The sequence below is a fragment of the Gopherus evgoodei genome, chromosome 1, assembly GCF_007399415.2.
Source record: "Gopherus evgoodei ecotype Sinaloan lineage chromosome 1, rGopEvg1_v1.p, whole genome shotgun sequence".
Lineage (NCBI taxonomy): Eukaryota > Metazoa > Chordata > Testudines > Testudinidae > Gopherus > Gopherus evgoodei.
In genome coordinates, this window is record NC_044322.1 from 253,186,381 (window position 1) to 253,212,779 (window position 26,399).

General features: G+C 46.4%; 1 protein-coding gene across 2 annotated transcripts in view; it reads right to left on the bottom strand.

Annotated features, from left to right (window-relative positions):
* Positions 1-26,399, bottom strand: part of B4GALNT3 (beta-1,4-N-acetyl-galactosaminyltransferase 3) — a 150,258-nt gene that overhangs the window by 45,253 nt on the left and 78,606 nt on the right. For both annotated transcript variants that reach the window (XM_030543092.1, XM_030543086.1), the window contains exon 2: positions 1,560-1,663. In XM_030543092.1, the coding sequence (XP_030398952.1) occupies positions 1,560-1,663 (104 nt within the window). The remainder of the gene's footprint in view (positions 1-1,559; positions 1,664-26,399) is intronic.

The window sequence follows — 26,399 nt, forward strand, 5'->3', positions numbered from 1 at the left end:
TGTGAGCCAGAGGCCCAAGAGAATTCTCTTTCTCCCTCCAGGCGGGAGAAAGCAGGGTCTGGCTGCCAGCAGGAAGGGTACTGGGAATGAGGCAGGACTGGGGAGAACCAGCAGAGCTGGGGAGCTCCAGGCTGGCAACTCCCTAGGCTGCAGGGCCTGGTCCAAGGTCCATAGAGGTACTGGGAGGCAGAGGAAGGCAGCAGGTCCGAACCCCCTTGCCTATGATGAGTGGCTTTTACACTGCAGTCTGCCCCAGGGAGCAGGGGCTCGGTGATGACTGGCAGTAGCCCAGACTGAGGCAAGGTGGGGATTAGAGCATTGGAGGTTCCCCAGAGAGGGGAGACCCATAGACACTGGTGGGGGTGTTGCCAGGGGGCAGCTCCAGGGTAGAGGGGCACCGGAGTCCGGGAGGGACACGGGGCCAGTGACAAGCGGGATACCCGCCTGCAGAGGGTGCTCCGGAGGCTTAAAGAGCTAATTCCCTGGGATGACCAGCAGGAGGCGCTGCAGGGGTGAGTCCTGCACCTCTACAGAGCTGTTAATTTAATTGTTAACATCTGTTTATTCTCCAGTGCTTTGACCAATCTCTAACACTTCCTTTGGAAGACTATTCCTTTGTGTGATACATCTCACCATTCATTACAAGCTTTTCCCTAGCAGCGATGGGGTGTACCAACCCTGCAGTGCCTGATCACTCACTGTGGGCACAGGAGACCACACCCCGTCGCCCCTGTTGTGCATGCCCCAGGTGGAAGGGACAGATAAACGGAGGCAGGCCAGCTCAGTCTGGGCTGGCTGAGGAGGAGGAAGGATGTGTGCTGCAGAATCCAGCGACTTTCCAAGCAGCAGGAACCATGGACCTGGACTATGCTGAGGATGACCAGCTGACCGCAGAGACTGATTGGGATGCTGAGCCACTGCCAGCCGAGGAGATGCCCAAAATGCACCTTGCTGAGGAAGTGACCAGGGAATGTAATAGAAGCTCATGCTTAAACCTTTAACGGGGAATATCCCAACTTCATAGAGTCCTGGGTCAGAACCCGGTGGAGTAGGGTAGGCCAAGGTTCCCCTACCTCCCACATCCACCCCTGCCACTAGGCATGGTTAGTGTTTGCTGCCTCTGCCCCACCCAGGGGCTGCAGATTGATTGTTTGCTCAGCCCCAACAGAGGTCCTGAGCCCTCCTTACAGCAATTGCCTGATCTCACAGGGACACCCAACATTTGTGTGACGGGGTGTACCAACCTGGCACTGGGCCAATGGGGAAGCCCTGCTCGAACATGCAGGACCCCACGGGACACTAGCTTTTAGCCTAAGTTCTCCTTTTCTTAATTTCATCTCCTCATTCTTAGTTATCCCTCCATTATACTGATGTAAATCCAACATAACTCCATTGACTGCAGTGGAGTTGGTCTGTATTTACATTGGTGCAACTGAGATCAGTATAACTGAGATCAGAATTTGGTCTCGTTCTGTGCATGAAGGAGTTGGGATCTGCCACGCAGATCTAGAGGGAGAATTTTCCCCTGAATGTTTAAGAAGACCCTTGAGCCTCCTTACCTGGTGTACTGGCTTCTGAGGATAGTAAAACTGAAGGTTTGGGTCTACAGCAGGGATGTTCCTGTTTGCCAGGGCTTTAGCCAGTTCCCTCCAGCTCCCATATCCTGCAAAGAGGAGGGGAAAAGAGATGTCAAAACCCACCTCAAAGAAAACGAAGAAACAACAGTGATGACTTCAGGTTGCACCCTCTCCTCCTGGGGTTTTACAATAATGGGAGCCTCTTCCCCTGGAAATATTCAGCTTGGCCAGTCAGTGACACAACTCCTGTTTTGTTATTGTCCAGCACCTTTCATTCAAGGTGCTCAAAGTGCTGCATAAAAAGTTAACAAATCAAGTCTATCAGGAACCCGCTATTGAAGCCAGGCTTGCCAGCTCCTTAGGAGATTTGCTTAGCCACTGAACCATCGCAATATATTGAACCGGTGCCCTAACCAACAGCCTTCGTGCTCAAGGCTTACAGGCCCATAGCAGCCATACCACAGGCCCCTGATTGGATGGACAGGCTGCACTCTCATTAGATACCTGGGCTATATAAAGGCCCCAACAGCAAGAGGACCATTGCCTGCTGATTGTTCCCTAGACCCTCTTGCCCTGCTGCCTCACCTGACTCTACCTTGCTGCTTTGCCTGACCTCGCCTCCCCAATCCAATGAACCAGCCCCTTGGATTGGATCTTCTGGCTACTGATGCCTGAGAAAACTCTGACCGTTGCCCCAGATTGTTTCTGATATGAATTGACCTGCTGGTTACCTGACCCCTGGCACATACTTGAGTACTGCTCCAGACTGCTCCCAATTCTGCCTCAGCCACCAGGCATTACAGTTTGCTCAGACCACTTCCGTTTCCTTCTAGACTCATCTTACCTGAAAGGGGTATGGAACTCACAGGTACGGCCAGGGGTGCTGGAACAATGTGTATAATGGGGGTGCTGAGAGCCATTGAACCAAATTGTAAACCTTCTATATGATGGAAACCATGTCAAGCCAGGGGGTGCAGCACCACCCCAGCATCTCTAGTTCCAGCACCTATGGCTATTGTGCCACAGGGGCCACTGAGCCTGCAGGAGCAGACCGCTCACCTACAGGTGGAAAACCAAGCCTTACACGTCGCAGTGGACCAGCTTCAGGCAAAAAAATGTACCTTGTAAGAACAGATCATAGGGCCACAGATGGGAACATCTCCCGCAGCCCCACAGTACTGTTACCAGAGCTCTACGATGGGATCCTATTAAATTTGGGGGCTCCATTTCCTGCCATGGCCCAATACCTACCAGATGGACCAGGCAAAGGTGGGACTAGTCATGATTTTCTAACAGGTGAGGGCCTGGACAGGATGACTGCTCTGCTAGAGCACCTATGCCTACCCCTACCCCTCTGCTAGAGGCCTACACCTTCCTGAGGGCCATTATGACAATCTTGAATGACCCACACCAAGCTCGCACTGCAGAGGCAGCCCTACATAGACTCCATCAGGCCTTGGGGTCAGCTGCAACATATGCCACCTGCTTCTGATTCCTGGCGGCGGATAGGGCGTGGAATGAGGCAGCCCAGCCACACCAATTCTGTCTTGCTCTCAGCGAAGAAATAAAAGATGAGCTTGCTTGCATGGAGCCTCCCACTGATCTAGATTCATTTATTAAGCTGGGCCTCCAAATCGACACCAGACTTAAGGAATGGCATCTCGAAAGGAAAGGAATTCCACCCTGCATCCAAGCACTGCCCAAAACCCCTGCAAAGGCCCCCCACCCAAGCCCACATAGATGGACAGGGCATGGACCTGGCTGGACCAATGGTGAGAGTACTTGTGTTTCTACTGTCGTGGCAATGGCCCCATGGTGTCCATCTCTCTTGCTATGTCCCTGAACCATGTGGTTCCAGGAGACAACCACGCTCAGCCTTGGTAAGTGGGTCATGCCTGAGCAACAGTGAAAAAACTCCTCTAAGTCCCTTCCAGCAATCCATTCTGGCTGCCTGGCCCAACATATTGAAAATGTACCTGCACCTACAACTCCAGTTAGGACTCTGGCTTTGGGACTCTGGACAGATACTTTGGCCCCAGTGTCAGTCAGGGCCGTCTTTGAGGGGTGATAACTTAATGGACACTATCTTGGCTCATGTACTCAGCCTATCCAAACAACCTAAGATAGCCCCTGATTTAGTTGAGACAGTTAATGGATCACTGCTCACCTCCAGGCTCATCAGTCAGAAAACTATAGTTTTGGAGGTGATGGTTGGGGAGCACTATGAGCTTCTCCAGTTTAGCCTGATTTGGTCCCCACGGTTCCCTTTGATATTCAGAATCTCCTAGCTAGAGAAATGTGACCCGTATTATCTCCTGGTGTCAGCAAACCATTACATTTAATTTTAAGTGTTGCCAGGACATCTGCCTCCTGAATTCCAAGCTTGAGACTCCAGAAACTCCAGTTGGATGCCTTGCCTGAGCTTCAGCAACATGTAGAGATGTTTTGGCAACACAGCAGGCCTACTTGCTACTAGGGTCAACTGTCACTCTCTGCAAAATACCAACTTTTCAGACGTATTCGAAAAACAAAATGGAGACACTACTTTCTCACAGGGAAAACATCTGCCTGATTGACTTAGAGCCTGGAGCCAAGATTCTGTTCAGCTGAATGCATTCCACGTTGGAACATGAATTAGCTGCCCTTAAGGATTATAGAATCTGAGAATCTGGAGAAGTGTTTCCTCGAGCAGTCCACATCCCTGGCTTGGGCCCCTGTCCTCTTAATGAAAAGGAATCTAGTCTGACCTCCTGCACAACGCAGGCCACAGAATCTCACCCACCTACTCCTGTAACAAACCTCTAACCTATGTCTGAGCTACTGAAGTCCTCAAATCGTGGTTTAAAAACTTCAAGGTACAGAAAATCCTCCAGCAAGTGACCTGTGCCCCACACTGCAGACGAAGGTGAAAAAAACCCAGGGCCTCTGCCAATTTGCCCCGGAGGAAAATTCCTTCCTGACCCCAAATATGGCAATCAGTTCAACCTTGAGCTTATGGGCAAGACTCATCAGCCAGATACCCAGGAAATAATTCTCTGTAGTAACTCAGACCGAATCCCATCTAACATCCCAAAGCATCTCAAGACAGGCAGATGTGTATGTAAACTAGACCACCAAGTACATAGGACCCTACCGATATGCAGGCAAATAAACCCAGTAACCTTTGAACTTCAACCTCCCCATTCCTTCAAGGCGCACCCTCTATTCCATGACTCCCTCCTTAAACCCTTCTCTGACAATCCCTTTCCCCAAAAAAAAAACAAAAAACAAACAACCTCCCACTCTGCCAATCCAAGGCCAAGAAGAGGGTCCTGGGAACCAGACCATTTCGTGCACGCTCCCAAAGAAGTCAGAGCGTTCCACAGAGCCCATCCCGACAAGTCCAGCCCTTTGGTGCCCCAAGGTTGCCCCAAAGAAGGGGGATGATGTCAGGATCCCAATACTGAACCCAGGCCTGCCAGGTCCTTGGGTGCCCTCCTTAGTGCTTGTGCCACAGTGATTAACAGAAGTGCTGACCCTGACAACAGCCTTAGTGCTAAAGGTCCACATGCACATAGCAGCCAGGCCTGACAGGATGGACAGGCAGCACTCATTGTGTACCTGGACTATATAAAGGCCCAAACAGCAAGAGGAAGCTGTCTGAGCAACAGACCACTGCCTGCTGGTTGCTCTTGAAACCGCCTTGTTCTGCCACCTTGCCTGACCCTGCCTTGCATGACCTTGCCTCCCCAAATCACTGACTGAGCCCTTTGGATCTTCTAGCTACTGACACCTGAGAGAACTCTGACCTTTGCCCCAGATTGCCTCTGATATGGATTGACTAGCCAGCTATCCGACCACTCAAGCACACTTGACTACTACTCTGGGTTGCCCCCAATCCCACCACAGCGAGCAGGCATTAGTCTCACAAGCCCCTCATAAACTGGGTAGTGCTATCCGCATTTTGTAGGTGGGGAAAGTGAGGCATGGAGAGATTATGTTCACACAGCAAGTCAGAGGCAGAACTGGGAATAAAACTCTTGGGCCTTATTCCTCTGCCACAGGATCTGAGCAACTTCCACTGAAACCAACAGGGCTCCAGTTATCTTGACTTCCAGATAGGGTGACCAGATGTCACGATTTTATAGGGACAGTCGTGATTTTTGGGTCTTTTTCTTATATAGGGTCTGTCATAAACAGTTAGTTAAGGGTTAATAGAACAGAAGTACTTCATGTCTCTTTTGCCTGTAAAGGGTTAACAAGATCAGTGAGCCTGGCTGTCATCTGACCAGAGGACCAATCAGGGGACAGGATACTTTCAAATCTTGAGGGAGGGAAGTTTTTGTGTGTGCTGTTAGTTTTTGGTCGTTGTACACTCTGGGGGCTCAGAGGGATCAGATATGCAATCAAGTTTCTCTCCAATCTCTTTGATACAGTCTCTTATATGTCCAGAATAGTGAGTACTAGGTAGATAAGGTGAGTTAGGCTATGTTTGTTTTCTTTATTTGCAAATGTGTATTTGGCTGGAAGGATTTTTATTTGTACTTGTATACTTAGGCTGGTATTCCCAGTGTCTATAGCTGAACGACCCTGTAACATATTCCATCTTAAATTTACAAAGATAATTTTTACTGTTTTTCTTTCTTTAATTAAAAGCTTTTCTTGTTTAAGAACCTGATTGTTTTTTTTTATTCTAGTGAGACCCCAGGGGACTGAGTATGGATCCTCCAGGGAATTGGTGGGGAGAATGGTTATTTTCTCTCTGTGTTAGGATTACTTTCTGTGTCAAGGAGAGTCTGGGAGGGGGAGAGAGAAGGAGGGGGAAAGGTGAATTTTCCTCTCTGTTTCAAGATTCAAGGAGTTTGAATCACAGTGATCTTCCAGGGTAACCCAGGGAGGGGAAGCCTGGGAGAGGCAATGGTGAGGGAAAGGGTTTACTTTCCTTGTGTTAAGATCCAGAGGGTCTGGGTCTTGGGGGTCCCCGGGCAAGGTTTTGCGGGGACCGGAGTGTACCAGGCACTGGAATTCCTGGTTGGTGGCAGTGCTACAAGTACTAAGCTAGTAATTGAGCTTAGAGGAATTCATGCTGGTACCCCATCTTTTGGAGGCTAAGGTTCAGAGTGGGGAATTATACCAAGACAGGGTCCTATTAGCCCCCGCCCCCTGTCCAGATTTTTCACATTTGCTGTCTGGTCACCCTACTTCCAGATGAGGCCTGAGGGTTGCCACTGTGATCCTTGGTGTTACAAAGTCTATTTCTCTTTCTCAACAATTCTTTGGGGTGCCACTTTGGAAAATACCACTGTTCTGGGGGTTAATCCCAGAAACCTTCACAAAACACAAGGAGTGACCTTCAAAATCAAAGACTATTAGGTCAAAGATGCTGCTATTTTCAAATTAATAACTCAGTTTTCTTCTTGTGGGAAGTTTTAAATGACTGTGATGACAGTCCCTGATGGGGACGTTCAGCTGTAATGACTGAATTATTAGCAGTGAAATGGTTAACAATGTCAGGATTTAAGTGGCCAATTTTCAGTTTCAAAGTTAACTGCATTAGATACAGGGAAGAGACCCCTGTCATCCCATACACACCGGTTATCCTGCCACGAGCCTCAGTTAAGCCTCAGGCCCAGATCTGATCTGATTTGCACCACTATAACCGCCTAATGTCATTGGGATAACCCCTGATCTACACTGGGTTAAATGAGAGCAGATCCAGGCCCTCTGCATAACCAATCAGAGCATACTATTCAGCACAAGCCACACTTCCTTTCCAGAAACCTGCCTATGCTCAGCTATTCATATTCCAGGATGCCAGCTCTGAAGTCCATCTGAGCCAGTCGTCAGTTTTATTAGCAGTGCCAAAACCAGCATGTGAATTGGTGCCCCTCAGAAATAATTGTTCTGATGAGGATGCTGTGGAAGAGCAGTATTTCATGGTCTTGGGTAACATGCTCGTACTAGGTGGTTTTCAGGTCTGATAAATGCCTTGTCCTGGCTTTAGAGAGACAAGGTGGGTGAGGGAATCTCTTTGACTGTGCCAACTTCTGTTGGTGAGAAAGACAGGCTTTCGAGCTTCACAGAGCTCTTCTTCAGTGCTGGGGAAGATAGTTGGCTTTGCTTTGGCAGTTAACTGGCCTGGCAGGAACTTAAAGCCTTGTGTACTGTTTGAAACAACACATTATAGCTTAATTAAGATGAAGGGGGAAAGCTCAAACACCTCTTGCTGCAGCTGTTTCAGTTTGTCTGGCTGCAGTCCAGCAAAGTATCTGGGTTCAGGTTAACTTATCAGGGCTTTTTGTGCCAGAAGCCACTTTTTCTTTAAGAGAGAGTTTAGGTGGTAGAGAATACAGCAAATTTGTAGGAAGACCTTACGTTCTCTCAGCTCACCCATGCCCCCGGATTTCTGTTGCCCCAGTATGAAATGAGAAAACATACCCACTGAAGTAGATGAGAGAGCCAGATGAGAGAGCTGTATTTATATAGGTACCACGTTCTGTCAGGATTCAGACAAGTTACACAACTGATATGGGCTCTGCTCTGGCTCTTACATACAGCTCTTACAGCACAAAGTGAACTAAAAACTGCCCTAAGTGGATAGCAGAGGATTCCCTTGACAATGAGGAATCATGTACTGGCATAGCCATCTCTATGCCACCATCCTGCTGCACATGCCCCAGCAGTTCCCTTGGGGGGTCATGACAAGATAGCATTCTCTTGAGCACTCCCTGAGGCTTCTTTCAACTGTGCTGAGGACAGTGCCAGTTGAAATCTAGCCCCAGGAATTGGATCCCTTTCAGCAGCCCTTTCAACTGTGCCCAGCCCTTTATCCATGGATTAGATCTACAGACAAGATTAGGAAGCTCCGTCAGCACTTGCTCCTGAATATGAATACCGTGGCTAAGGACCACTGGCTCGCATATGAGTAGACTTCAAAGCGAGGATGATTTAGCCTGGAATGAAGGCAGAGGGAGGAGGGGCCTGATTGAGGTGTTGTAATTGCAAAGGATATAAAGAAGTCTTGTCGCTTCCTCTTCTTTACCCTGCCCCCCTAACCTGTGAGACAAAAGGAAGGAAATAATCAGAGAAACCCAAGAAACCAAAATTCAGATTCAGTTTGGGATTTCACACTCCGTGAAGTTTAGGGACGACTGGATCTGAAGTCCAAGTTCAATTCAATAGCATTCAGCTATAAAATTGAAATCCAGGTTTGGACTCCAAATCTCATCCCACACGCTCCAAAATTCTGATCTGAAGTTTTGGTCCATGCTTAGAAATAATACTTCACACTGTGTATTGTTAACCTGTGGAACTCGCTATTGCAGGAGGTCATCAAGTTGGCTAACCTAATTCAGTGAAAAACCTTTCCAATTATGCAGCCTAATATCTAATCAAATGTCATGCTTCAAGGCACTAACTGATTACTACAGAAGTCAGGAAGGAATTACCTGCTTCCCACATAAGCAATGCACAATTGGCTAGTTTCATCACTATGAGTATTTTCACTTTACACTGAAGGACGAGTCATTGGCTACTCATTCTGAAATATCTCTAGATGAACCAATGGTCTGGTCTGTAATTGTGGCTTGAATTAGTGTTATTATCTTCACAATTTATTTTACCAATTTGGATGCATCTTCCATAGGAGAGAGTGAAAAGAACGGAACTGTTAAGATTAGAGAGGAGACAGATAAGATGCAGGTATATAAAATGAAGAATGGTATTGAGATGGTAAACTGGGCACTCTTAATTCACCCTTCCTGATAATAAAAGAACAAGGGGACCTTTGATTAAGGTGAAAGGTGTCATTTATCACTGATAAAAGGGAATTTTTTAAATTTTTTTTACACAGTTCAGAATTAAAATTAACGGTTTAATGAGTCTTGAAAAGTGCTCAGCTGCCATGGTGATGAAATGTCTGGAATCAGCCCCTACTGGAAACAGAATACAGGAACTTGGTAAACCACTGGTATGATCCATTGTGGCAATTAAAAAAAGAAAAATTTCCTGAGCCACTGGCACCAAACCCATCCCTGTAACGAATACAGAAGCCTGGCTTGAAATGAATGCCAGCTGCCAATAACTTGCTGGCATCAGCAGATGGCCTCAGCGATGACGAAGGAAGAGGTGGGGCTAATTCTCAGCACTGTACAAATATTTGCCTAACACATCAGTCACACTAGGAAACAGACACAAAGCAATTATAAGTTATTTGAGTCAGAGGTTTCCTTGCTATGTAATTTGTATTTCTATGGCTCACTAAGATCCCAGGCAGTGGGAAATGCCTGGGAAGTGACTGAGAAAATAATGAGATCAAAATCCCTACCCCCTCCTCCCTTGGAGAAAGCTCTAAGTCTTTCCTTGGATTTCCCAGTTTCACCTCAAAAGGGCCAGCCTTTCCCTTGGGATTTCACACCTTTGAGAAGAAACTGACTTTTCCCCTGGAGTTCTTGGTACCTCTTGGAGAAATGGGAAGAGGGAGGCATGAAGGGTGAGACCGAAAGGTGTAAAACAGATGGGCGAAGGGGAAAGACAGGGCTGACAGAGTGGTACAGACAGGGAGTCACAGACATTGATTGTAACCCCCAACCAGATTTGCAAAGTCCAGCTGATGGCATAGAATATCTACCCTATTCTCATGGGTGGTGCAGGAACCCCGCCATTCAGGGAGTCTAGCCCCCGGTCCCACTTCTTCTGCCTGCTAGGGCCAGAGGAGCCCTGAGCCCCAAACTGTGGCCGGAGCTGCCCCAAGCCCCAGCTGCCTGGAGGAGTCCCGAGCCAAAGAGGAAGCAATTCAGGGCTCTGCTCTCCCACTGGATCAGTTGACTCAGTGTTTCAAATTGCTTCTGGCTCATACAGGAAGATGCACTGGGTGGACACTCAAGGGAAGTAACTGAGCCATTGGTACTATTGTTAATGTAGGCCTCAGCTGGAAACAAGTATTCCAATGTCAGACCAGCCATCTAAGTAGCAGCGGTACTTGTGGCTTCCAGCAGTTGAGTCCCTTCATCCTCCATACTGAGATGTGACATGTCGCAGGACCAGCGATGGAACATGCAGTATTTAGCAGTAGGGCAGGTACTTCTGTTGGACATGCCAGTGTAGGTGCACATGTGGGCAAACCAGTATTGCAGGGCCAGCTTTATGATTAGTGAAGATCCCAGCAAGAACCCAGGAGTGGAACTGGGCCTTGTGCATCACCGCTTCTCCAGTCCAGCTGCTGGAGGATGACACTGCGTGGTGAGTGAATACGCCCCTCATTGGTGTGACGAGGGAGCTGAAACATGAATTGCTGATGTTACTTGAGTCCGTGTGCTTTAGACCAGCTCCGGACTAGTAACAAATAATCGCACCTAGTGAGACCTCACTTTCAAGCCAGTAGCCAATATTCACAAACTGATTTGCATCTCTAGCCTGCACCCGTAGACACGGGGCCAAATAGAACAGGGGGTGCAAATAGTAGGTTTAGACATTGGATGTGAGGCCATCAGAAAATGGACGTAGCCTGCAAACCAAAGGGCCAGAAAGACAGGTAAGGAATATAAAGAACACCCTGCTGATAGTTATGGTAAGAGAAAGAAGGATGCCTCTCTCCTTATACTAGGCCAGGTTAGGGCCCAGGCACTCTCTCCCTTCGAACGATGGCTGTTATTGCAGTCACGATAAGCAGTGACAAGGTCAGCAAACAGACAGACAAAGAGAAAGAGAGAAAGAAAAGGTCTCATGTCTCATTCAACAGCAGGTGCTCCAGCTAAACAATTCAGCCTACGCCCTCCTACAGAGCTAATAGTTCAAGAACCAGAAATAATGACATACTAGAAGCTATCAGGCTTCCGGTAAGGAACATGATAGGAGCTGCCATATCTATTCAAACATTAGAGTCATCAAGTCCATTGTCCTGCCTGTGGCCCCAGCCAGCACTGATGTTTCAATTAGCCACATAAAGCACTTGGCCAATTGTGCAGGTGAAAAGCCTACAGCCTGTCTCCCACTCCCTCAGATGATCAGTTTACACTCAAAAGGATGAGAATTGACTCCCCTTGTGTCATTACTGTCACTTGCTTAGCCACAAATACTATTAATGCCCATAAATTATCCGGTCGTCATGATTAAGGCTGCAAGTTTGTTATGGATTCTGGGACCTCCGTGACTTCTGCTGAGACTGGTGCAGCTGGCCTGGGGGCTGCTTGAGAAGCTCGGGCAGCCCCTGGGCCAGCCACACTGGCCACTGCTGGGGTAGTATTGGGCCACAGCACTTCCCCTCCTCCCCCTACAGCAGCAGGAGTTTGGGTGTGGGAGGGGGCTCAGGCACAGGAGGGGGTGAGGGCTCTGGGCAGCGCTTAACTTGGGGGTGTGGGGGGTCCCTGGAAGCAGTGACATCCCTCAGCTCCTAGGTGGAGGCGTGGCCAGGCAGCTCTGTGCACTGCCTCTGCCTGCAGGCACCGCTCCTGCAACTCCCATTGGCTGTGGCTCCCAGCCAGTGGGAGCTGCGGAGCCAGTGCTCGGGGTGGAGGCATCACGCAGAGCTGCCTGGCCATGCCTCCACCTAGGAGCTGAGGGAGGGGGATGTCACCACTTCCAGGCAGGCGCAGAGCCAGGTAGGGAGCCTGCCAGCCCTGCCAACTGCCTCCCCAGCACCAGCGAGGGTCACAGGCTGTGTACTGCACCCGGCCCTTCCCAGCACCAGTGGGGGGTCCCAGGCCGCCCCTCCCAGCACCCATGACACCCCCTAGCCACTCCCCCCCCCAGGTTTTGTCAGGGGTATATCAGACAAGTCATGGACAGGTCACGGGCCGTGAATTTTTATTTACTGACCGTGGCCTGTCCATGACTCTTACTAAAAATACTCATGACTAAAATGTAGCCTTAATCATGATAAATTATTTTATTTAACAGCTTCCTGTGGCAGTGAAGTCCATAGGCTGGTTTCACATGAGGTATACAATCATAGTGAAGTGCTAGACAGGACCTTGAGAGATCATCTAGCTCATTGCCCTGCTCTGAGGCAGGATTAAGCATACCTAGGCCATCCTTAGACCATGTGGAAACATTTCCTTTTGATTTTAGTGTCCCACATTCATGTTATAGGGACTGGGTTAGGGAAAAAAGAAAAGAAAAGAAAAGAAGAGCAGACAAGGCTGATGAAAGGAGAAGACTACTGCACCAGCAGTTTTATCCTCAGACAGTCTGCAAGCGAGGGCCAAGGCTTGCAGACACTTTTACTGGAAGGACTGCTTAGTTCTAGGGTAAAAGCCAGCTTCCGTCTTCAGAACCATCCGCTGAACATGGGCTTCCCAACATTGCTGCACCAAGGACTTTAACTCTGTCCTTGATGGACTTATCCCATAACCATTCTGACCTTCTCCACGCTGCTCCAGCAATAAGACACTAAACACCCCTCCCAATGAGTGTCATACAGAATGAGGAAAGGTTTCAAGAAGAGGATACACTGGGGCCTTGTATACATTGCAGTTACACACATATTAGGTTCTGTCCTAACCATGTTACAACAAGGCTGGGTTTCTATGCGTTGACCTGAACAAACTGTGTTATAGCCAAGTTAACCCTGAGGGTTATAGCACAGTGCCCTTCACACAGCTATAACATGATATAATCTGACCTACACAGAAAAAAATCAAAGCAAAACGGTGTAACTAGGTTCCCAAACCTGGTTGTAATTGTAGCATAGACAAGGCCAGAGAGAGGAAGACACAAAGATGGCTTAGTGGGTAGAGTCTTAGGTTGGGCTGTAGAAAATCTGGGTTCAATTCCTGTGCTATTAAAAAAAATCCTTAGTGTCTGTGGGTATGGCTATACTTGCAGCTGTACAGCTCTGCCGCGGGAGCGCTCCTGTGGCAGCGCTTTGAAGGGCAAGTGTGGCTGTGGCGCCAGTGCTGGGAGACAGCTCTCTGGCACTGTTTACACTGGCGCTTTACAGCGCTGTAACTTGCTGCGCTCAGGGGGGGTGTTTTTTCACACCTCTGAGCGAGAAAGTTGCAGCGCTGTAAAGCACTAGTGTAGCCAAGGTTTGTGTGTGTCAGTTCCCAATCTACAAAATGGGGCTAACAGCATCTATCTCATAGGGGCATTGTGAGGTTAAAGATTCTGAGATGTGAGGACAATGGAGTCTGACCTCAATGTATGAGGAGTCAAGAAATGTTATAGTAAACATGTATTTGCAAGGTAAGACCAGTGCAAGAACTGCACACACAGTTACACATGGGATAGACAAGATTGTCCATGACCATTGCAGGCTGTTAAGTTCTTACTTTGTGCTGTTCATTAAGGTGTTAATGTGCCTTGCTTCAAAACAGTTAATGGCGACGTGACAAAGCTACTCTGTCATGGGCTGTTGCTTCCTAATTGCTGGGGTCAACCTGATATGCTTTCAAGTTTGACTTCAGTGTGCCTTTATATCGTTTGTACTGGCTACCAGGAGAATGGGTGCCCAGCTGACCAAAATACATGGCCGTGGGTATCCTCAAATCAGCTATATGAACGAGATGCTCAGACCAATGTAGCTGAGCTTTTACAAGCATGTTTTGAATGCCTGACAATGATTATGGATTATGATATTGGGAATCTTGTCCCCACGGTTTAACCCTGCAAACAGACCAAAGTCAGCACATATGGAACTGATCAAGTTTCTTAATGTGGTGCCACATGAGGCACTCAGGTACTATGGTGATGGGAGGCACTACAAAAAAGAGATAGAGCAGGAGTAGGCAACCTACAGCACAGGTGCCGAAGGTGGCACACGAGCTGATTTTCATTGGCACTCACACTGCCCAGGTCCTGGCCACTGGTCTGGGGGGCTCTGCATTTTAATTTAATTTTAAATTAAGCTTCTTAAACATTTTGAAAACTTTATTTACTTTACATACAACAATAGTTTAATTATATATTATAAGCTTATAGAGAGACCTTCTAAAAAACATTAAAATGTATTACTGGCACGTGAAACCTTAAATTAGAGTGAACAAATGAAGACTCGGCACACCACTTCTGAAAGGTTGCTTACCCCTGAGATAGAGCATCCAAGCTGAGCACTGCTGTCAAATCATAGTTCCATTGGGTTACAGTGATCATTGCACAGGAAGGATAATAGCATTCCTAATAGGGGCTTCTCCTGCAAGTGGGAACTATACAGGTTCATGGAGGATAAATCCATCAATGGCTATTAGCCAAGATGGACAGGGATGGTGTCCCTAACCTCTGTTTGCCAGAAGCTGGGAATGTGCAACAGGGGGATGGATCAGTTGATGGTTACCTGTTCTGTTCATTCCCTCTGGGACACCTGGCATCAGCCGCCGTCGGAAGACAGGATACTGGGCTAGATGGACCTTTGATTTGACCCAGTATGGCCGCTCTTATGTAACATTAGGGGTGAAATTCATCCCTATTCATAAGGGCCTCTGAACCACTTAAGCCTCCAAACCAGCAGCGCCTCTGCACATGGGTGAATTTCACATTGAAAGAGTAGAATCCAAAACTAGGAAGAAATAATTAATGGGAGATTGAAGGGCGAAGTAGAGTCTATAAATGTAAAACCCACTGAACATTTGAGAACATCACACTATTTTCATTATTATCGGCATTCAGTTTGAATTAGAAGTGCAAATGGTTTAAGTAGTTCTGAGCACAAACAAACAAAAACATACCACATCAAAAAGAGGAAGTAAAATCTGCCTGGAGAAATATAGGAATTTGTTTGTTTTTGTATAGAAATTCATAAAAAAGCGGAAATCCTGTCAAACACCATGAACATAATTGAAACCCAGATTGTGTAAGATTGGGATGGAAATGAAATGTAAAAAGAGAAAAAGGTGACAAATTAAAAAATCACCCAAGATATTTAGGCTGGTATTTTAAAAAGGTGTTAGGCAGCTAACTCATGGTATAAGAATTTCTGAAGAACAGAATAATCCTTTATGACTGCAATAAACTGATCTTTTCCCCAGTTCACAAAGGACTCACTGCCACACCCGGAGTCTTTTTCCAGGTGGTTTAAATTTCACAACATACACACAACGAATAAAACCAGTTCCACAGCTCATCGTGGGCTACAGCTGCCAGGGGATTTTCCCCTTTACCTCTCACCCTTCTTGCTTCAGGGTTTCCTGCAGGAATCTTCCATGCTCTATTCACTGAGCACTACCACCTAGGGCTCTCTCCATGGAAGCCTTTTTTCTCTAGCAGGTTCCCACTGCCTCCCATCCCTGGGGACTCTGGCAGCCTCTCCCATGGGACTTCTACCTATTGCTAGTTCCTGTAGCTCTCTATGGGTATGTCTACACTACGAAATTAGGTCAATTTGATAGAAGTAGATTTTTAGACATCGATTTTATACAGTCGATTCTGTATTTCCACACAAAGTGCATTAAGTCGGTGGAGTGAGTCCTCACTACTGTGGCTAGCATCGATTTACAGAGTGGTGCACTGTGGGTAGCTGTCCCACAGTTCCCACAGTCTCCGTTGCCCACTGGAATTCTGGGTTAAGCTCCCAATGCCTGATGGGACAAAAACATTGTTGCGGGTGGTTTTGGATACATGTTGTCATTTGCCCCTCCCTCTGTGAAAGCCATGTCAGACAATCATTTCGCGCCTTTTTTCCATGCAGACACCATACCATGGCAAGTGTGCAGCCCACTCAGCTTAGCACACCAACACCGCCGCTGTTGTATCCTGGGTGCTGCTGTCAGCAGATGGTGCAGTAGGACTGCTAACTGTGATCAAACACTGCTTCCACTGCAACTCTGCTCTGCTGCTCTTGTCTCAATAGTGAATTTCTCCATGTTGTCTGTCATGTGCTCCTGTGTACATGTGTTTTTCCTCGGGAAATGTGCATGGTGCTAACCGTCATCCTCCACCACTTCCGCTGCAACTCTGCTCTCCTGTAGATGCCATACCATGGCAAGCATGGAACCCACTCAGATCACCGTCAGCGCTGCTGTTGTGAGCATTGTAAACACCTCGTGCATTATCCTGCAGTATGTGCTGAACCTGCAAAAGCGGGAGAGGAGGCGACCACAGGCGATCACGATAGTGATGGACATGGAAAGAGACTTCTCTTAAAGCACGGGCTCTGGCAATTTGGACATCATGGTGACAATGGGGCAGGTTACTGCCATGGAACGCCAATTCTGGGCCCAGGAAACAAGCAGAGACTGGTGGGATCGCATAGTGTTGTGGGTCTGGGATGATTCGCAGTGGCTGTGAAACTTTCGTATGCGTAAGGGCACTTTCATGGAACATTATGACTTGCTTTCCCCTGCCCTGAAGCACAAGAATACCAAGATGAGAGCAGCCCTCATAGTTGAGAAGTGAGTGGCAATAGCCCTCTGGAAGCTTGCAACACCAGACAGTTACCGGTCAGTCAGGAATCAATTTGGAGTGGGGAAATCTAGAGTGGGGGCTGCTGTGATTCAAGCAGCCAATGCAATCATTGAGCTGCTGCTATCCGGGGTAGTGACTGGGAAATGTGCAGGTCAGAGTGGGTGGCTTTGCTGCGATGGGATTCCCTAACTGTGGTGTGGTGATAGACGGAACGCATATCCCTATCTTGGGACCAGACCACCTTGGCAGTACATAAACTGCAAGGGGTAGTTTTCAATGGTGCTGCAAGCACTGGTGGATCACAAGGGATGTTTCACTCACATCAACGTGGGATGGCCGAGAAAGGTACATGACGCTCACATCTTCAGGAATTCTGGTCTGTTTGAACAGCTGCAGGAAGGAACTTACTTCTCATACCAGAAAATTACTGTTGGGGATGTTGAAATGCCTATAGTTATCCTTGGGGACCCAGCCTACCCCTTAATGCCTTGGCTCATGAAGCCATACACAGGCACTCTGGACATACTACTGCCAGGAGCAATTCAGCTATAGGCTGAGCAAGTGAGGAATGGTGGTAGACATAGGCGTGCGCAGCACATTTCATTAAGATGTGCACCCAGAGAATTTTATTTATTTATTTATTTATTTTTAAAGGCAAACATTTATTGAATACTTGTTCATAAAGGACATAAGTATTATTCATCAAACAAACTAAAGAAACTAAAACTTAATTTAAAAAAAATAAGTTTAGTTAACAACTAAACTTTACTTAAAAAATGAGATACCGTTCTTAACCGAGGAGTCCGAGGTATTTGCACTACTATCAGCACATTCATTATAATTCAGTTTGTCTGCTCCTTTTCTTATCTTAACTATGAACCAATTCATATTTTAAAATTAAAAGGGGGTATCATTCGATTGAATTAAAATGTTAAGCCATGGGCTTGTTATGCTATTTCAGTAGAGTACACGTGACAAAGATCACAAACACTGCAGACACTATGCTGGGCATACCTGATGCGGCTGCTTATATAGGTCAAAGAATTTTCTAGAATAGTAGTTGGGGGGGGTTGGACCAATGGTAATGCTGCGTCGCAGTAGTGGGGACGCATGCTGCGAGCAAACGCGGGCTTTCTATACATTTCTACAGCATCGATATTACATAATTTGGCACTCATTGCATAATACACCTCTATCCCGATCTAATGCGACCCAATAGAACTCGAATTCAGATACAACGCAGTAAAGTGGCGTTCCGGGGGGGGCGGGGCTGCGCCCTCTGGCTGATCAAAAGTAAGTTTGATATAACGCGGTTTCACTTATAGCGCAGTAAGATTTTTTGGCTCCTGAGGACAGTGTTACATCGGGGTAGAGGTGTACAACAATCCATACTTTAAAACTAAAAGAGCATATCATGCGATTAAATTAAAACGCAAGGCCACTTTTTTTTTTTTGAGGCTGTCATAGCATAATTCCCAATTCTGAACCTTAGCGTCCAAAATATGAGTACTAGCATGAATTCCCCTAAGCTTAATTACCAGCTTAGATCCTGTAGCGCTGCCACCAATCAGGACTTAGAGTAGAGTGCCTGATAAACTCCGGTCTCCCCCAAAACCTTCCCTGGGGACCCCCAAGACCCAAATTCCTTGAGTCTCACAGCAAAGGGGAATAAACCATTTCCCTTCCTCCTCCTCCCCTCCAGGTGTTCCCTCCCTGTGCTCCTGGGGAGATATACAGATTCAAGCTCCGTGAATCTAAACAAAGGGATTCCCCCTTCTCCTTTCTTCCTCCCAGATCTTTCCTGCCCTGGGTACACTAAGAGATCACCATGATTCAAACTCCTTGAATCACAACACAGAGAAATCAGGTGGGTTCCCCCCCTTCTCTCCCCCTCCCTTCTCCTTCCCTGTTAAGTACAGACTCAGTTCCCTTGAGCCTCAACAAGGGGAAAAATCAGACAGGTCTTAAAAGCAAAACTTTTAGTAAAAGAAAAAAAGAATAAAGAAAATCACTGTAAATTCAAGATGGAATATTACAGGGTCTGTCAGCTTATAGAAACTGGAGAAAAAGCCTCCTCCAGCAGAAATACAATTTAAAATACTTCCAGCCAAATACACGTTTGCAAATAAAGAAAAACAAATAAAAAGACTATACCACCTTTCTACCTTTGTACTTACAACATTGGAATAGAAGGTTAGAGAGCCTGTAGGTACGTGTGGTCACTCTCAGAGCCCAGAGAGAACAAAGCCAAACCCAAAAAACACAAACAAAGGCTTCCCTTCACTAAGATCTGAAAGTATCTTGTCTCCTGATTGATCCCCTGGTCAGGTGTTTGGTTCCCTGTTTGTTAACCCTTTACAGGTAAAAGAGACATTAACCCTTAACTATCTGTTTATGACAGAGGCATTATAGCAGAGATGGGCAAACTTTTTGGGCTGAGGGCCACATCAGGGTGGGGAAATTGTATGCAGTGCCGGGGCAGGGGGTTGTGGTGCGGGAAAGAGTGTGGGGTGTGGGAGGGGGTGCGGTGTGCAGGAACAAGCTCAGGGCAAGGGATTAGGGCAGAGGATGGGGGCAGCATGTATGAGGGGGCTCAGGGAAGCGGGTTGGGGTGCAGGAAGGGTGTGGAGTGCAGGCAGGGGGCTTAGGGCAGGAAGTTGGGATGCGTGGGGGTGCAGGGTGCAGTGGGGGGGTCAGGGCAAGGAGTTGGGGTGCAAGGTGCAACAGGGGGCTCAGGGCAGGGAACTGGGGTGCAGGAGGGGTGTGGAGTGCAGGCAGGGGGCTTAGGGCAGGAAGTTGGGATGTGTGGGGGTGCAGGGTGCAGCGGGGATCAGGGCAGGGAGTTGGGGTGCAGGGTGCAACAGGGGGCTCAGGGCAGGGGACTGGGGTGCGGGGTGCAGACAGGGGGCTTAGGGCAGGGAGTTGGGGTGCAGGAGGGTTGCGGCAGGGGACCATCCCTGACAGGGTTTTTTCCAACCTGTTATTAAAAACTTCTAGTGATTGGCGGTTCCACAACCTCCTTTGGAGGCTTATTCCAGAGCTTAAACTATCCTTATAGTTGGAAAGTTTTTCCTAATATGTAACCTACATCTCCCTTGGAGACTTAGCCCATTACTACTTCTCCTACTTTCAGTGGACATGCAAAACAATTTATCACAGTCCTCTTTATAACAGCCCTTAGCATATTTGAAGACTGTTGTCAGGTACCCCCTCAGCCTTTTTTTTTTCCCTCAAGACTAAACATGCCCAGGTTTTTTTTTAAACCTTCCTTTGTAGGTCAGATTTTTTCAACCTTTTTCATTTGTGTTGCTCTCCAGTTTGTCTATATCTTTCCTAAGATGAGGTGCCCAGAATCGGACACTGTACCCTCCAGCTCAAGAGAAACACATCTGAGATGATCTGTGTATCAGTTAAGGGGAAGGAGAGAGCAGTGACTATTGTGGGTTTTTCTGTGACACTGACAAGATCAGGGTCTGAGAACAGGGACACACATGCCTGGAACACATGATCACTCTGAATAGGTGAGAGTGTGGCATGGTTTTACGAGGCTGAGAGTAAAGAGGGAAATTAATGAGGGTAAGGAGTTTGTTAAGGGGTAAATACATTATTTTTAGGCTTGCCACAATTATGGCACAATTTGATTTTTATTTTTTTATAATTTTGATAGATAATATCAAATGTTTATTTTAAGAATATTTTCAATTTTTATCAATTTAAAATTTCAGTTGAGGGAAATTAAGGACAGTAGATATTGAAATTCAAAAATTTAAAGCTTTATAAATGTAAAGCTTTATTAAAACACAAATTCTAACATTATATGTCAAAATATATGAAGTAAATATCCTTAAATCAAACTCTAATAAGTTCTCAAACAACATTTTTCTTGCTTTGCCTATCAGTAAACTTTTATGATCATCAATGGAAATGTTGTTTCATTGGTTTGTATGCGTATGGTGTAATGGATGTTTACCGATCTTTACAGATTAAAATCTATTCCTTTCAAGCCTAAATTATTTTCCTCATTTAGTATTATTTGAGAGGATGGAGAAACTCCTCTTTGGAGGACACTTTGTATGGGAAACCAAGCATGCTCCCCTGACGTAGACTGACATCTTGAAGAAGGAAGTTAAGAAGAAACTCGAGACTCTCAAGCTGTAGGACCAGATGATTCTTATCTGAGAGTTCTCAGGAAGATCAAATGTGAAATAGCAATAATACCAAGGAGGAAATGCAATATTAAGCAGCAACTGTTCACAAAGGCAGGAAAGACAAATGAGTATAATCCTCAGAGAAGTAGAACCTGATAGGGTAAAAGCAGAACAGCTTGTGTGGGGAGAAATTGTGCCTCTCTAACCTGTGGCAGTGCTTTGGAAAAGTCAGTAGAGAATGCTGACTCAATGGACACAGTTTACTGGGATTTGCACAAAGTTTTTAATAAAGACCCTAATATAAGCCTGTTGTTAAAGAAAATAAATATCCAAGGATACGATGGGAAATATTGTCAGAGCTTAAAAACTGGCTAAATCACATGCAAAATACCCTTTATTAACATGGAGTTAAGGTTGCTGGCACTCAGCAGTGCCCTGTGCTCCTCATGCCCTTCCAGAATGAGAGTGTTTAATTCCCAAAACTCAAACACTGACACACATTGTCAGGAAATGTAGAGTTAAGATCCCGTTGCAACGTAATTACTGGTACAAGAAAAAACAAAACATCAAAATACCAGGAAGTGTGAGGTTAAGGGGACTATTCACATACTACACTGCATGGTGCCACCCCATAACAGAAATCAGATGATTTCAACGAACAGTAGCTTCTCACAGTGGGGAGAAGTTAACAGTGGGGTATAGGGTTGCCAACTTTCTAACTGCAGAAAACCGAACACCCTTGCCCTGCCCCCACCACACCCCTTCCTCGAGGCCCCGTCCCCTGCTCACTCCATTCCCCCCTCCCTCCAATGCTCACTCTCTCCCACCCTCACTCACTTGCTTATTTTCACTGGGCTGGGGCAGGGGCTTGGGATGCAGGGGGTGAGGGCTCTGGCTGGGGGTGTGGGCTCTGTGGTGGGGACAGGGATGAGGGGTTTGGGGTGCAGGAGGGAGCTCCGGGCTGGGCCAAGGGATTTGGAGTGTGAGAGGAGGCTCAGGCCTAGGGGTTGGGGCACAGGAGGGGGTTCATGATGCTGGCTCTGGGCGGCATTGACCACAGGTGGCCCCACTATTTCCCACGGATGGAGGAAGTCTGCGCGTCTCCTGGGAAGCGGTAGCATGTCCCTCCAGCTCCTAGGTGGAGAGGTGGCCAGGAGGTTCTACGTGCTGCTCCTGCCCACAGGCGCTGGCCCCGCACCTCCAATTGGCCTTGGTTCCCAGCCAATGGGAGCTGCAGAGCTGGTGCTCGGGGTGGTGCCTACAGGTGGGGGCAGTACGCGGAGCCCCCCTGGCCACCCCTCTGCCTAGGAGCTGGAGGAATATGCCTGCCACTTCCCAGAAGCTGTACAGAACCTGCTGACCCCCACTGCGGCCAACCAGACTTTTAGCGGCCCAGTCAGCTGTGCTGACAGGAGCCACCAGGGTCCCTTTTCAAACGGTTATTCCAGTAGAAAACTGTATGCCTGGCAATCCGAGAGGGTATCCTCGTGCACTGTTTCAGTGTCAGTATTATATTATTTGTGTATTAATTAGAGATGGATTAACAGGTTGGATTCAAAGACCATTGAACCAATGAGAATCTTTCCATTAATTTTAGATGGCTTTGGATCAGGCTCTAAAACTGATACCTCCCTTGAATTCAAACTCCTGGATCCAAACTCACCTCTATGGTTTAGGTTCCAAATTCATATCAGGAGGAGACTGGTTTTCTGGTTTGGATCTGAATGTGGCCAAACTCTCCCAAGAATATTTTAGCATAAAACAAGGAATCTCATGTCATCAGTTTAGAGTGCATGAAGTTTTATGGAAATACCTCCTGAGATTTTGACCCCACCAATTGTGAACCCAAATTGCCCACCTAAATCTAATCTGGCTCCACCTATAAACTCCACCTCTTTGGAAGAAATTCTTATCCCAGTCGTCAGCATGTAAACATTGCCTCAAATTGCACCTAGCTATTTGTGCACTTTCATCTCGCTGTGAAGCATAAGGTACTGGCCACTGGCAGAGGCAGGTAACCTTGCAAGCTGGTTTGATCTGCTATAGGAAATCCTATGTTCTTTTGCACTAGCCCTCTTAAAAACATAATAGACCTCTCACACAGCATGGGAGTCAAGAGCTCTTCCAAACTCTTAGACAGATGGCACAGAATCAGAATTCTCACACACAAACCAGGCCGTTCGCCCTCCCATTTCAACACCCTGCTTCAGAGGGAACATACATTCCATAGTGGAAAGGACCACACCGTAGACATTGAGTTCTGGGATCTCTTTACCAGGTTTATTTATATAGCCCTGCGTTGCCATGGCGAAGAACATTATTATGTAAAGGAAACTCTCTCTGTAAACCTCTTACTCAATGGCAACAGAATGCCAAAACATGAACTTTTTTTATATTGTTAATTCTCCTCCTGCTGTGCTAACTTCCACCTAGCATCCTGCTCAAGGGCTCAAGCCTGCCTGTAAGACATTTATGGCAAAGTTCTTCCTAGGGATGAAACTAATCAGATTCCACATAAATTAAGCTAAAACCTATAGCATTCACTAGATAACTGTTTCCTTTTGATAGGTGTTTTATCCATTCCATAGAAGTGATATAATTCTCTATTAAACTCCATAGGGTGATTCAAAAAAACCATAATAAAATTATCACTTTCAACTAAATTCCATTGGAATTTTCCATCTGAAGAGGAAGAGGATCTCTTATTGTGTGATTCCAGGCCAGTAGGTGCCAAACAGATTCACAGGGCCAGAAGAGACCATTATGATCATCTTCCTATTGACTGTATATCTCAGGCCAGAGAATGTCACACACTGCCTCCCACATCAACCCAGTACAAGAGTATTAGGATTAAAACCTTGCAGAGGCACAGCCAGCCTCACTTACTGGCTCTCACAGAGGACATTTACAGCCTCACCTGAGACTTCATCCAAAAGCTGCTTCTGATCTTTATGGAAAAGTCCAATAGAATTTACCAAGATCATGATCAACTGTCTATACAATTCTAGAGCAGGGATATAATTCCTTAAAGCATTCTATAGGTTGGTTCCAGAAAGTCTATAGAAAGGCAGTCATTCTCTTTTAAATTCTATGGGTTTGTGAAAGTAGAATGAATTATATTGTGAAAATAGAAAGGATTAAAGAAATGTTGTCTGTATCTTTAAGCAAAGATGTTGGAATGTTGCAACCAGGTGTCAGGAATACAGACATTAACATAGAACAATTGCACCGTTTAAGGGCAATTGGTGAAGCATTAGCCTTAGATCGATAACAGTTAGTAAGGAAATAGGATATGCATGCTGTGCCCCAGGTGAATTTTACTGTTTTGGTATCTTTGTCCCTTTGTCTAATTCCCGCTCTTTTATCTGTATAAATAAGACTGTTTGAGCCTTGCATGGGCGCTCACATATTCTGAATGTTATTGGCAGAGCGCTGTGCTAATAAAACAGAGTGGTCTGACAAATTGTGAGTCCTGATTCTAACTTTGACAATTTGGAGGTTCCACCGAGATGGCAACCGTCTTCACTGGGGCTGTGTGATTCCTGACTGTTTTTGTAGGATGACCGTGGCAGCCGGCACCTGGGCGTTTGGCCCAAGCGGTCCCCCACTAGAGCGGAAAGGCGCACAGCCACAGTGAGGTCTACGCCATCGAACTTGTTGGTTCCCACTCTGTTCTGGTAGGGATCCTGGGATCTGACATCAGGAATCTGGTCAGGTAATTATTTCTGTGTTTTGTCCGGACTGAGGACTGTCCTGTCTCTGTGTCTATCTGTCCTCTTGTGGAGTGTTTGAGTCTGGGTGCTGTCTCTGTCTGGGGATCAGCCGACCAAGGGGTTCCTGTCCCCGCGGTCTCAGTGAGTGAAATCTGCACAATTGCAGCCGCACCACACCTTGGGTAAAACCCTTAGTGTGAAAGCAAGGGCAATTGAGGCAGTAGCCTGTGGGCTCCTTTTGTGTGTTGCAGCAGGCATCGCTCTGATGAACCTGAATTTCCTTCTTGTGTGATTGGTGTGTGAAAGTCCTCCTGTACTGGTAACCAGACGTCTAAGTCGGGACAGTTCCCTAAATGAATGCCGGCTCATTTTATGTATTTAGGATGGGTCCAGACTCCTGTAAAAAGGGTCCAGACTCCTGTAAATTTCTGGGAAAATGGTCTAGGCTAACTCAGGGGGATCCCAAAACTCAGTGGCCACTGTTAAAGTCTTGGAACAAAGACTGAGTGGACGTCTTAAAAGACAAACTCGGCCAACCTAAAACTAAATTGGCTAAAGGAGAGGTTAATTGTTTCATGCAGTGGTGGGAAGAGGCAAATCATAGGTGGACAAAATCAAAATTGGCCTCTCTCACTTATTCAAATAATAAGTTAAAAGCTTTACTAAAAGCCTCCTCTCCCACCACTAGACCGAGCGCTCCCCTTTACCCCGTTCTCCAAACCCTGAATCGATCCAAACACCTTCATACTCCCATCTCATTGTAAAAAGGACAAAAAGTCCCTTGTTCTGTTCCCCTTTGTCTGCCTCAGAAACTGATTCTTTATAGTGTCCCACTACCAATTCAGCAAGGCTGGGGGCGGGGGGCGCTCCTCAACTAGCCCCCACCCTTCCTGGTCCCTTTCCTTGAACATTTCTTTCAAAATTGTGAAATGACCACAATATCACTCACAAATGGTTAAAAAAAAAAAAAAAGCAGGATCAGGCCCAGACAAGCAGGCAAGCAACAGATAAAGAAACAGGTTGAAAGCCCTAAGGGAATAGTGTCAGGAGTAAGAAAAGTAGTAAGTGCAGGCATGAACCCCTAGAACAATACTTAAAATGGTGAAATCTGAGGTGATAAAGGTGTCATTTTGGGACATAAACAAGTGATTTAAGGAAAGAGTAAAAGTTAACTCTATAGAGGCTGGAGAGAATTAAGCAGTTAAATTTTGTGGAAAATGTTAAAAAGGACCATGTTAAAGAGAGAGAATTCTTGGTTTCTTTGCAGCCATTCTGAAGGGAAAATGGGCCCTTTTCCAGAAGAGTGCCTGTAAATAATCCATATATATACAGCTATGCAAAAACAAAGCAGTGTAAAAAAAAATGTTAAGGAAAAGAAAATGTGTATGTATCTATTTGTCTGTGAAAATATGTAAAGTTCTAAGAATCTAAACCAACACATCTGGTTTGTAAAACTACTGTTTTGTAGGTGTAAGATAAATTGATTTTGTTTTTGTTTTTAATGCCACTAAAAATTCATTTGACTCTTTAATTCAAAGTTTCAAAACTGACAGACCTTTTTGCAAGACACAGGTAATTAGTATTGTTTGGCTTTGGGATTTAGCATTTAACCCTTAAGGGGTAACTTGATTCTTTACAAAAATTAA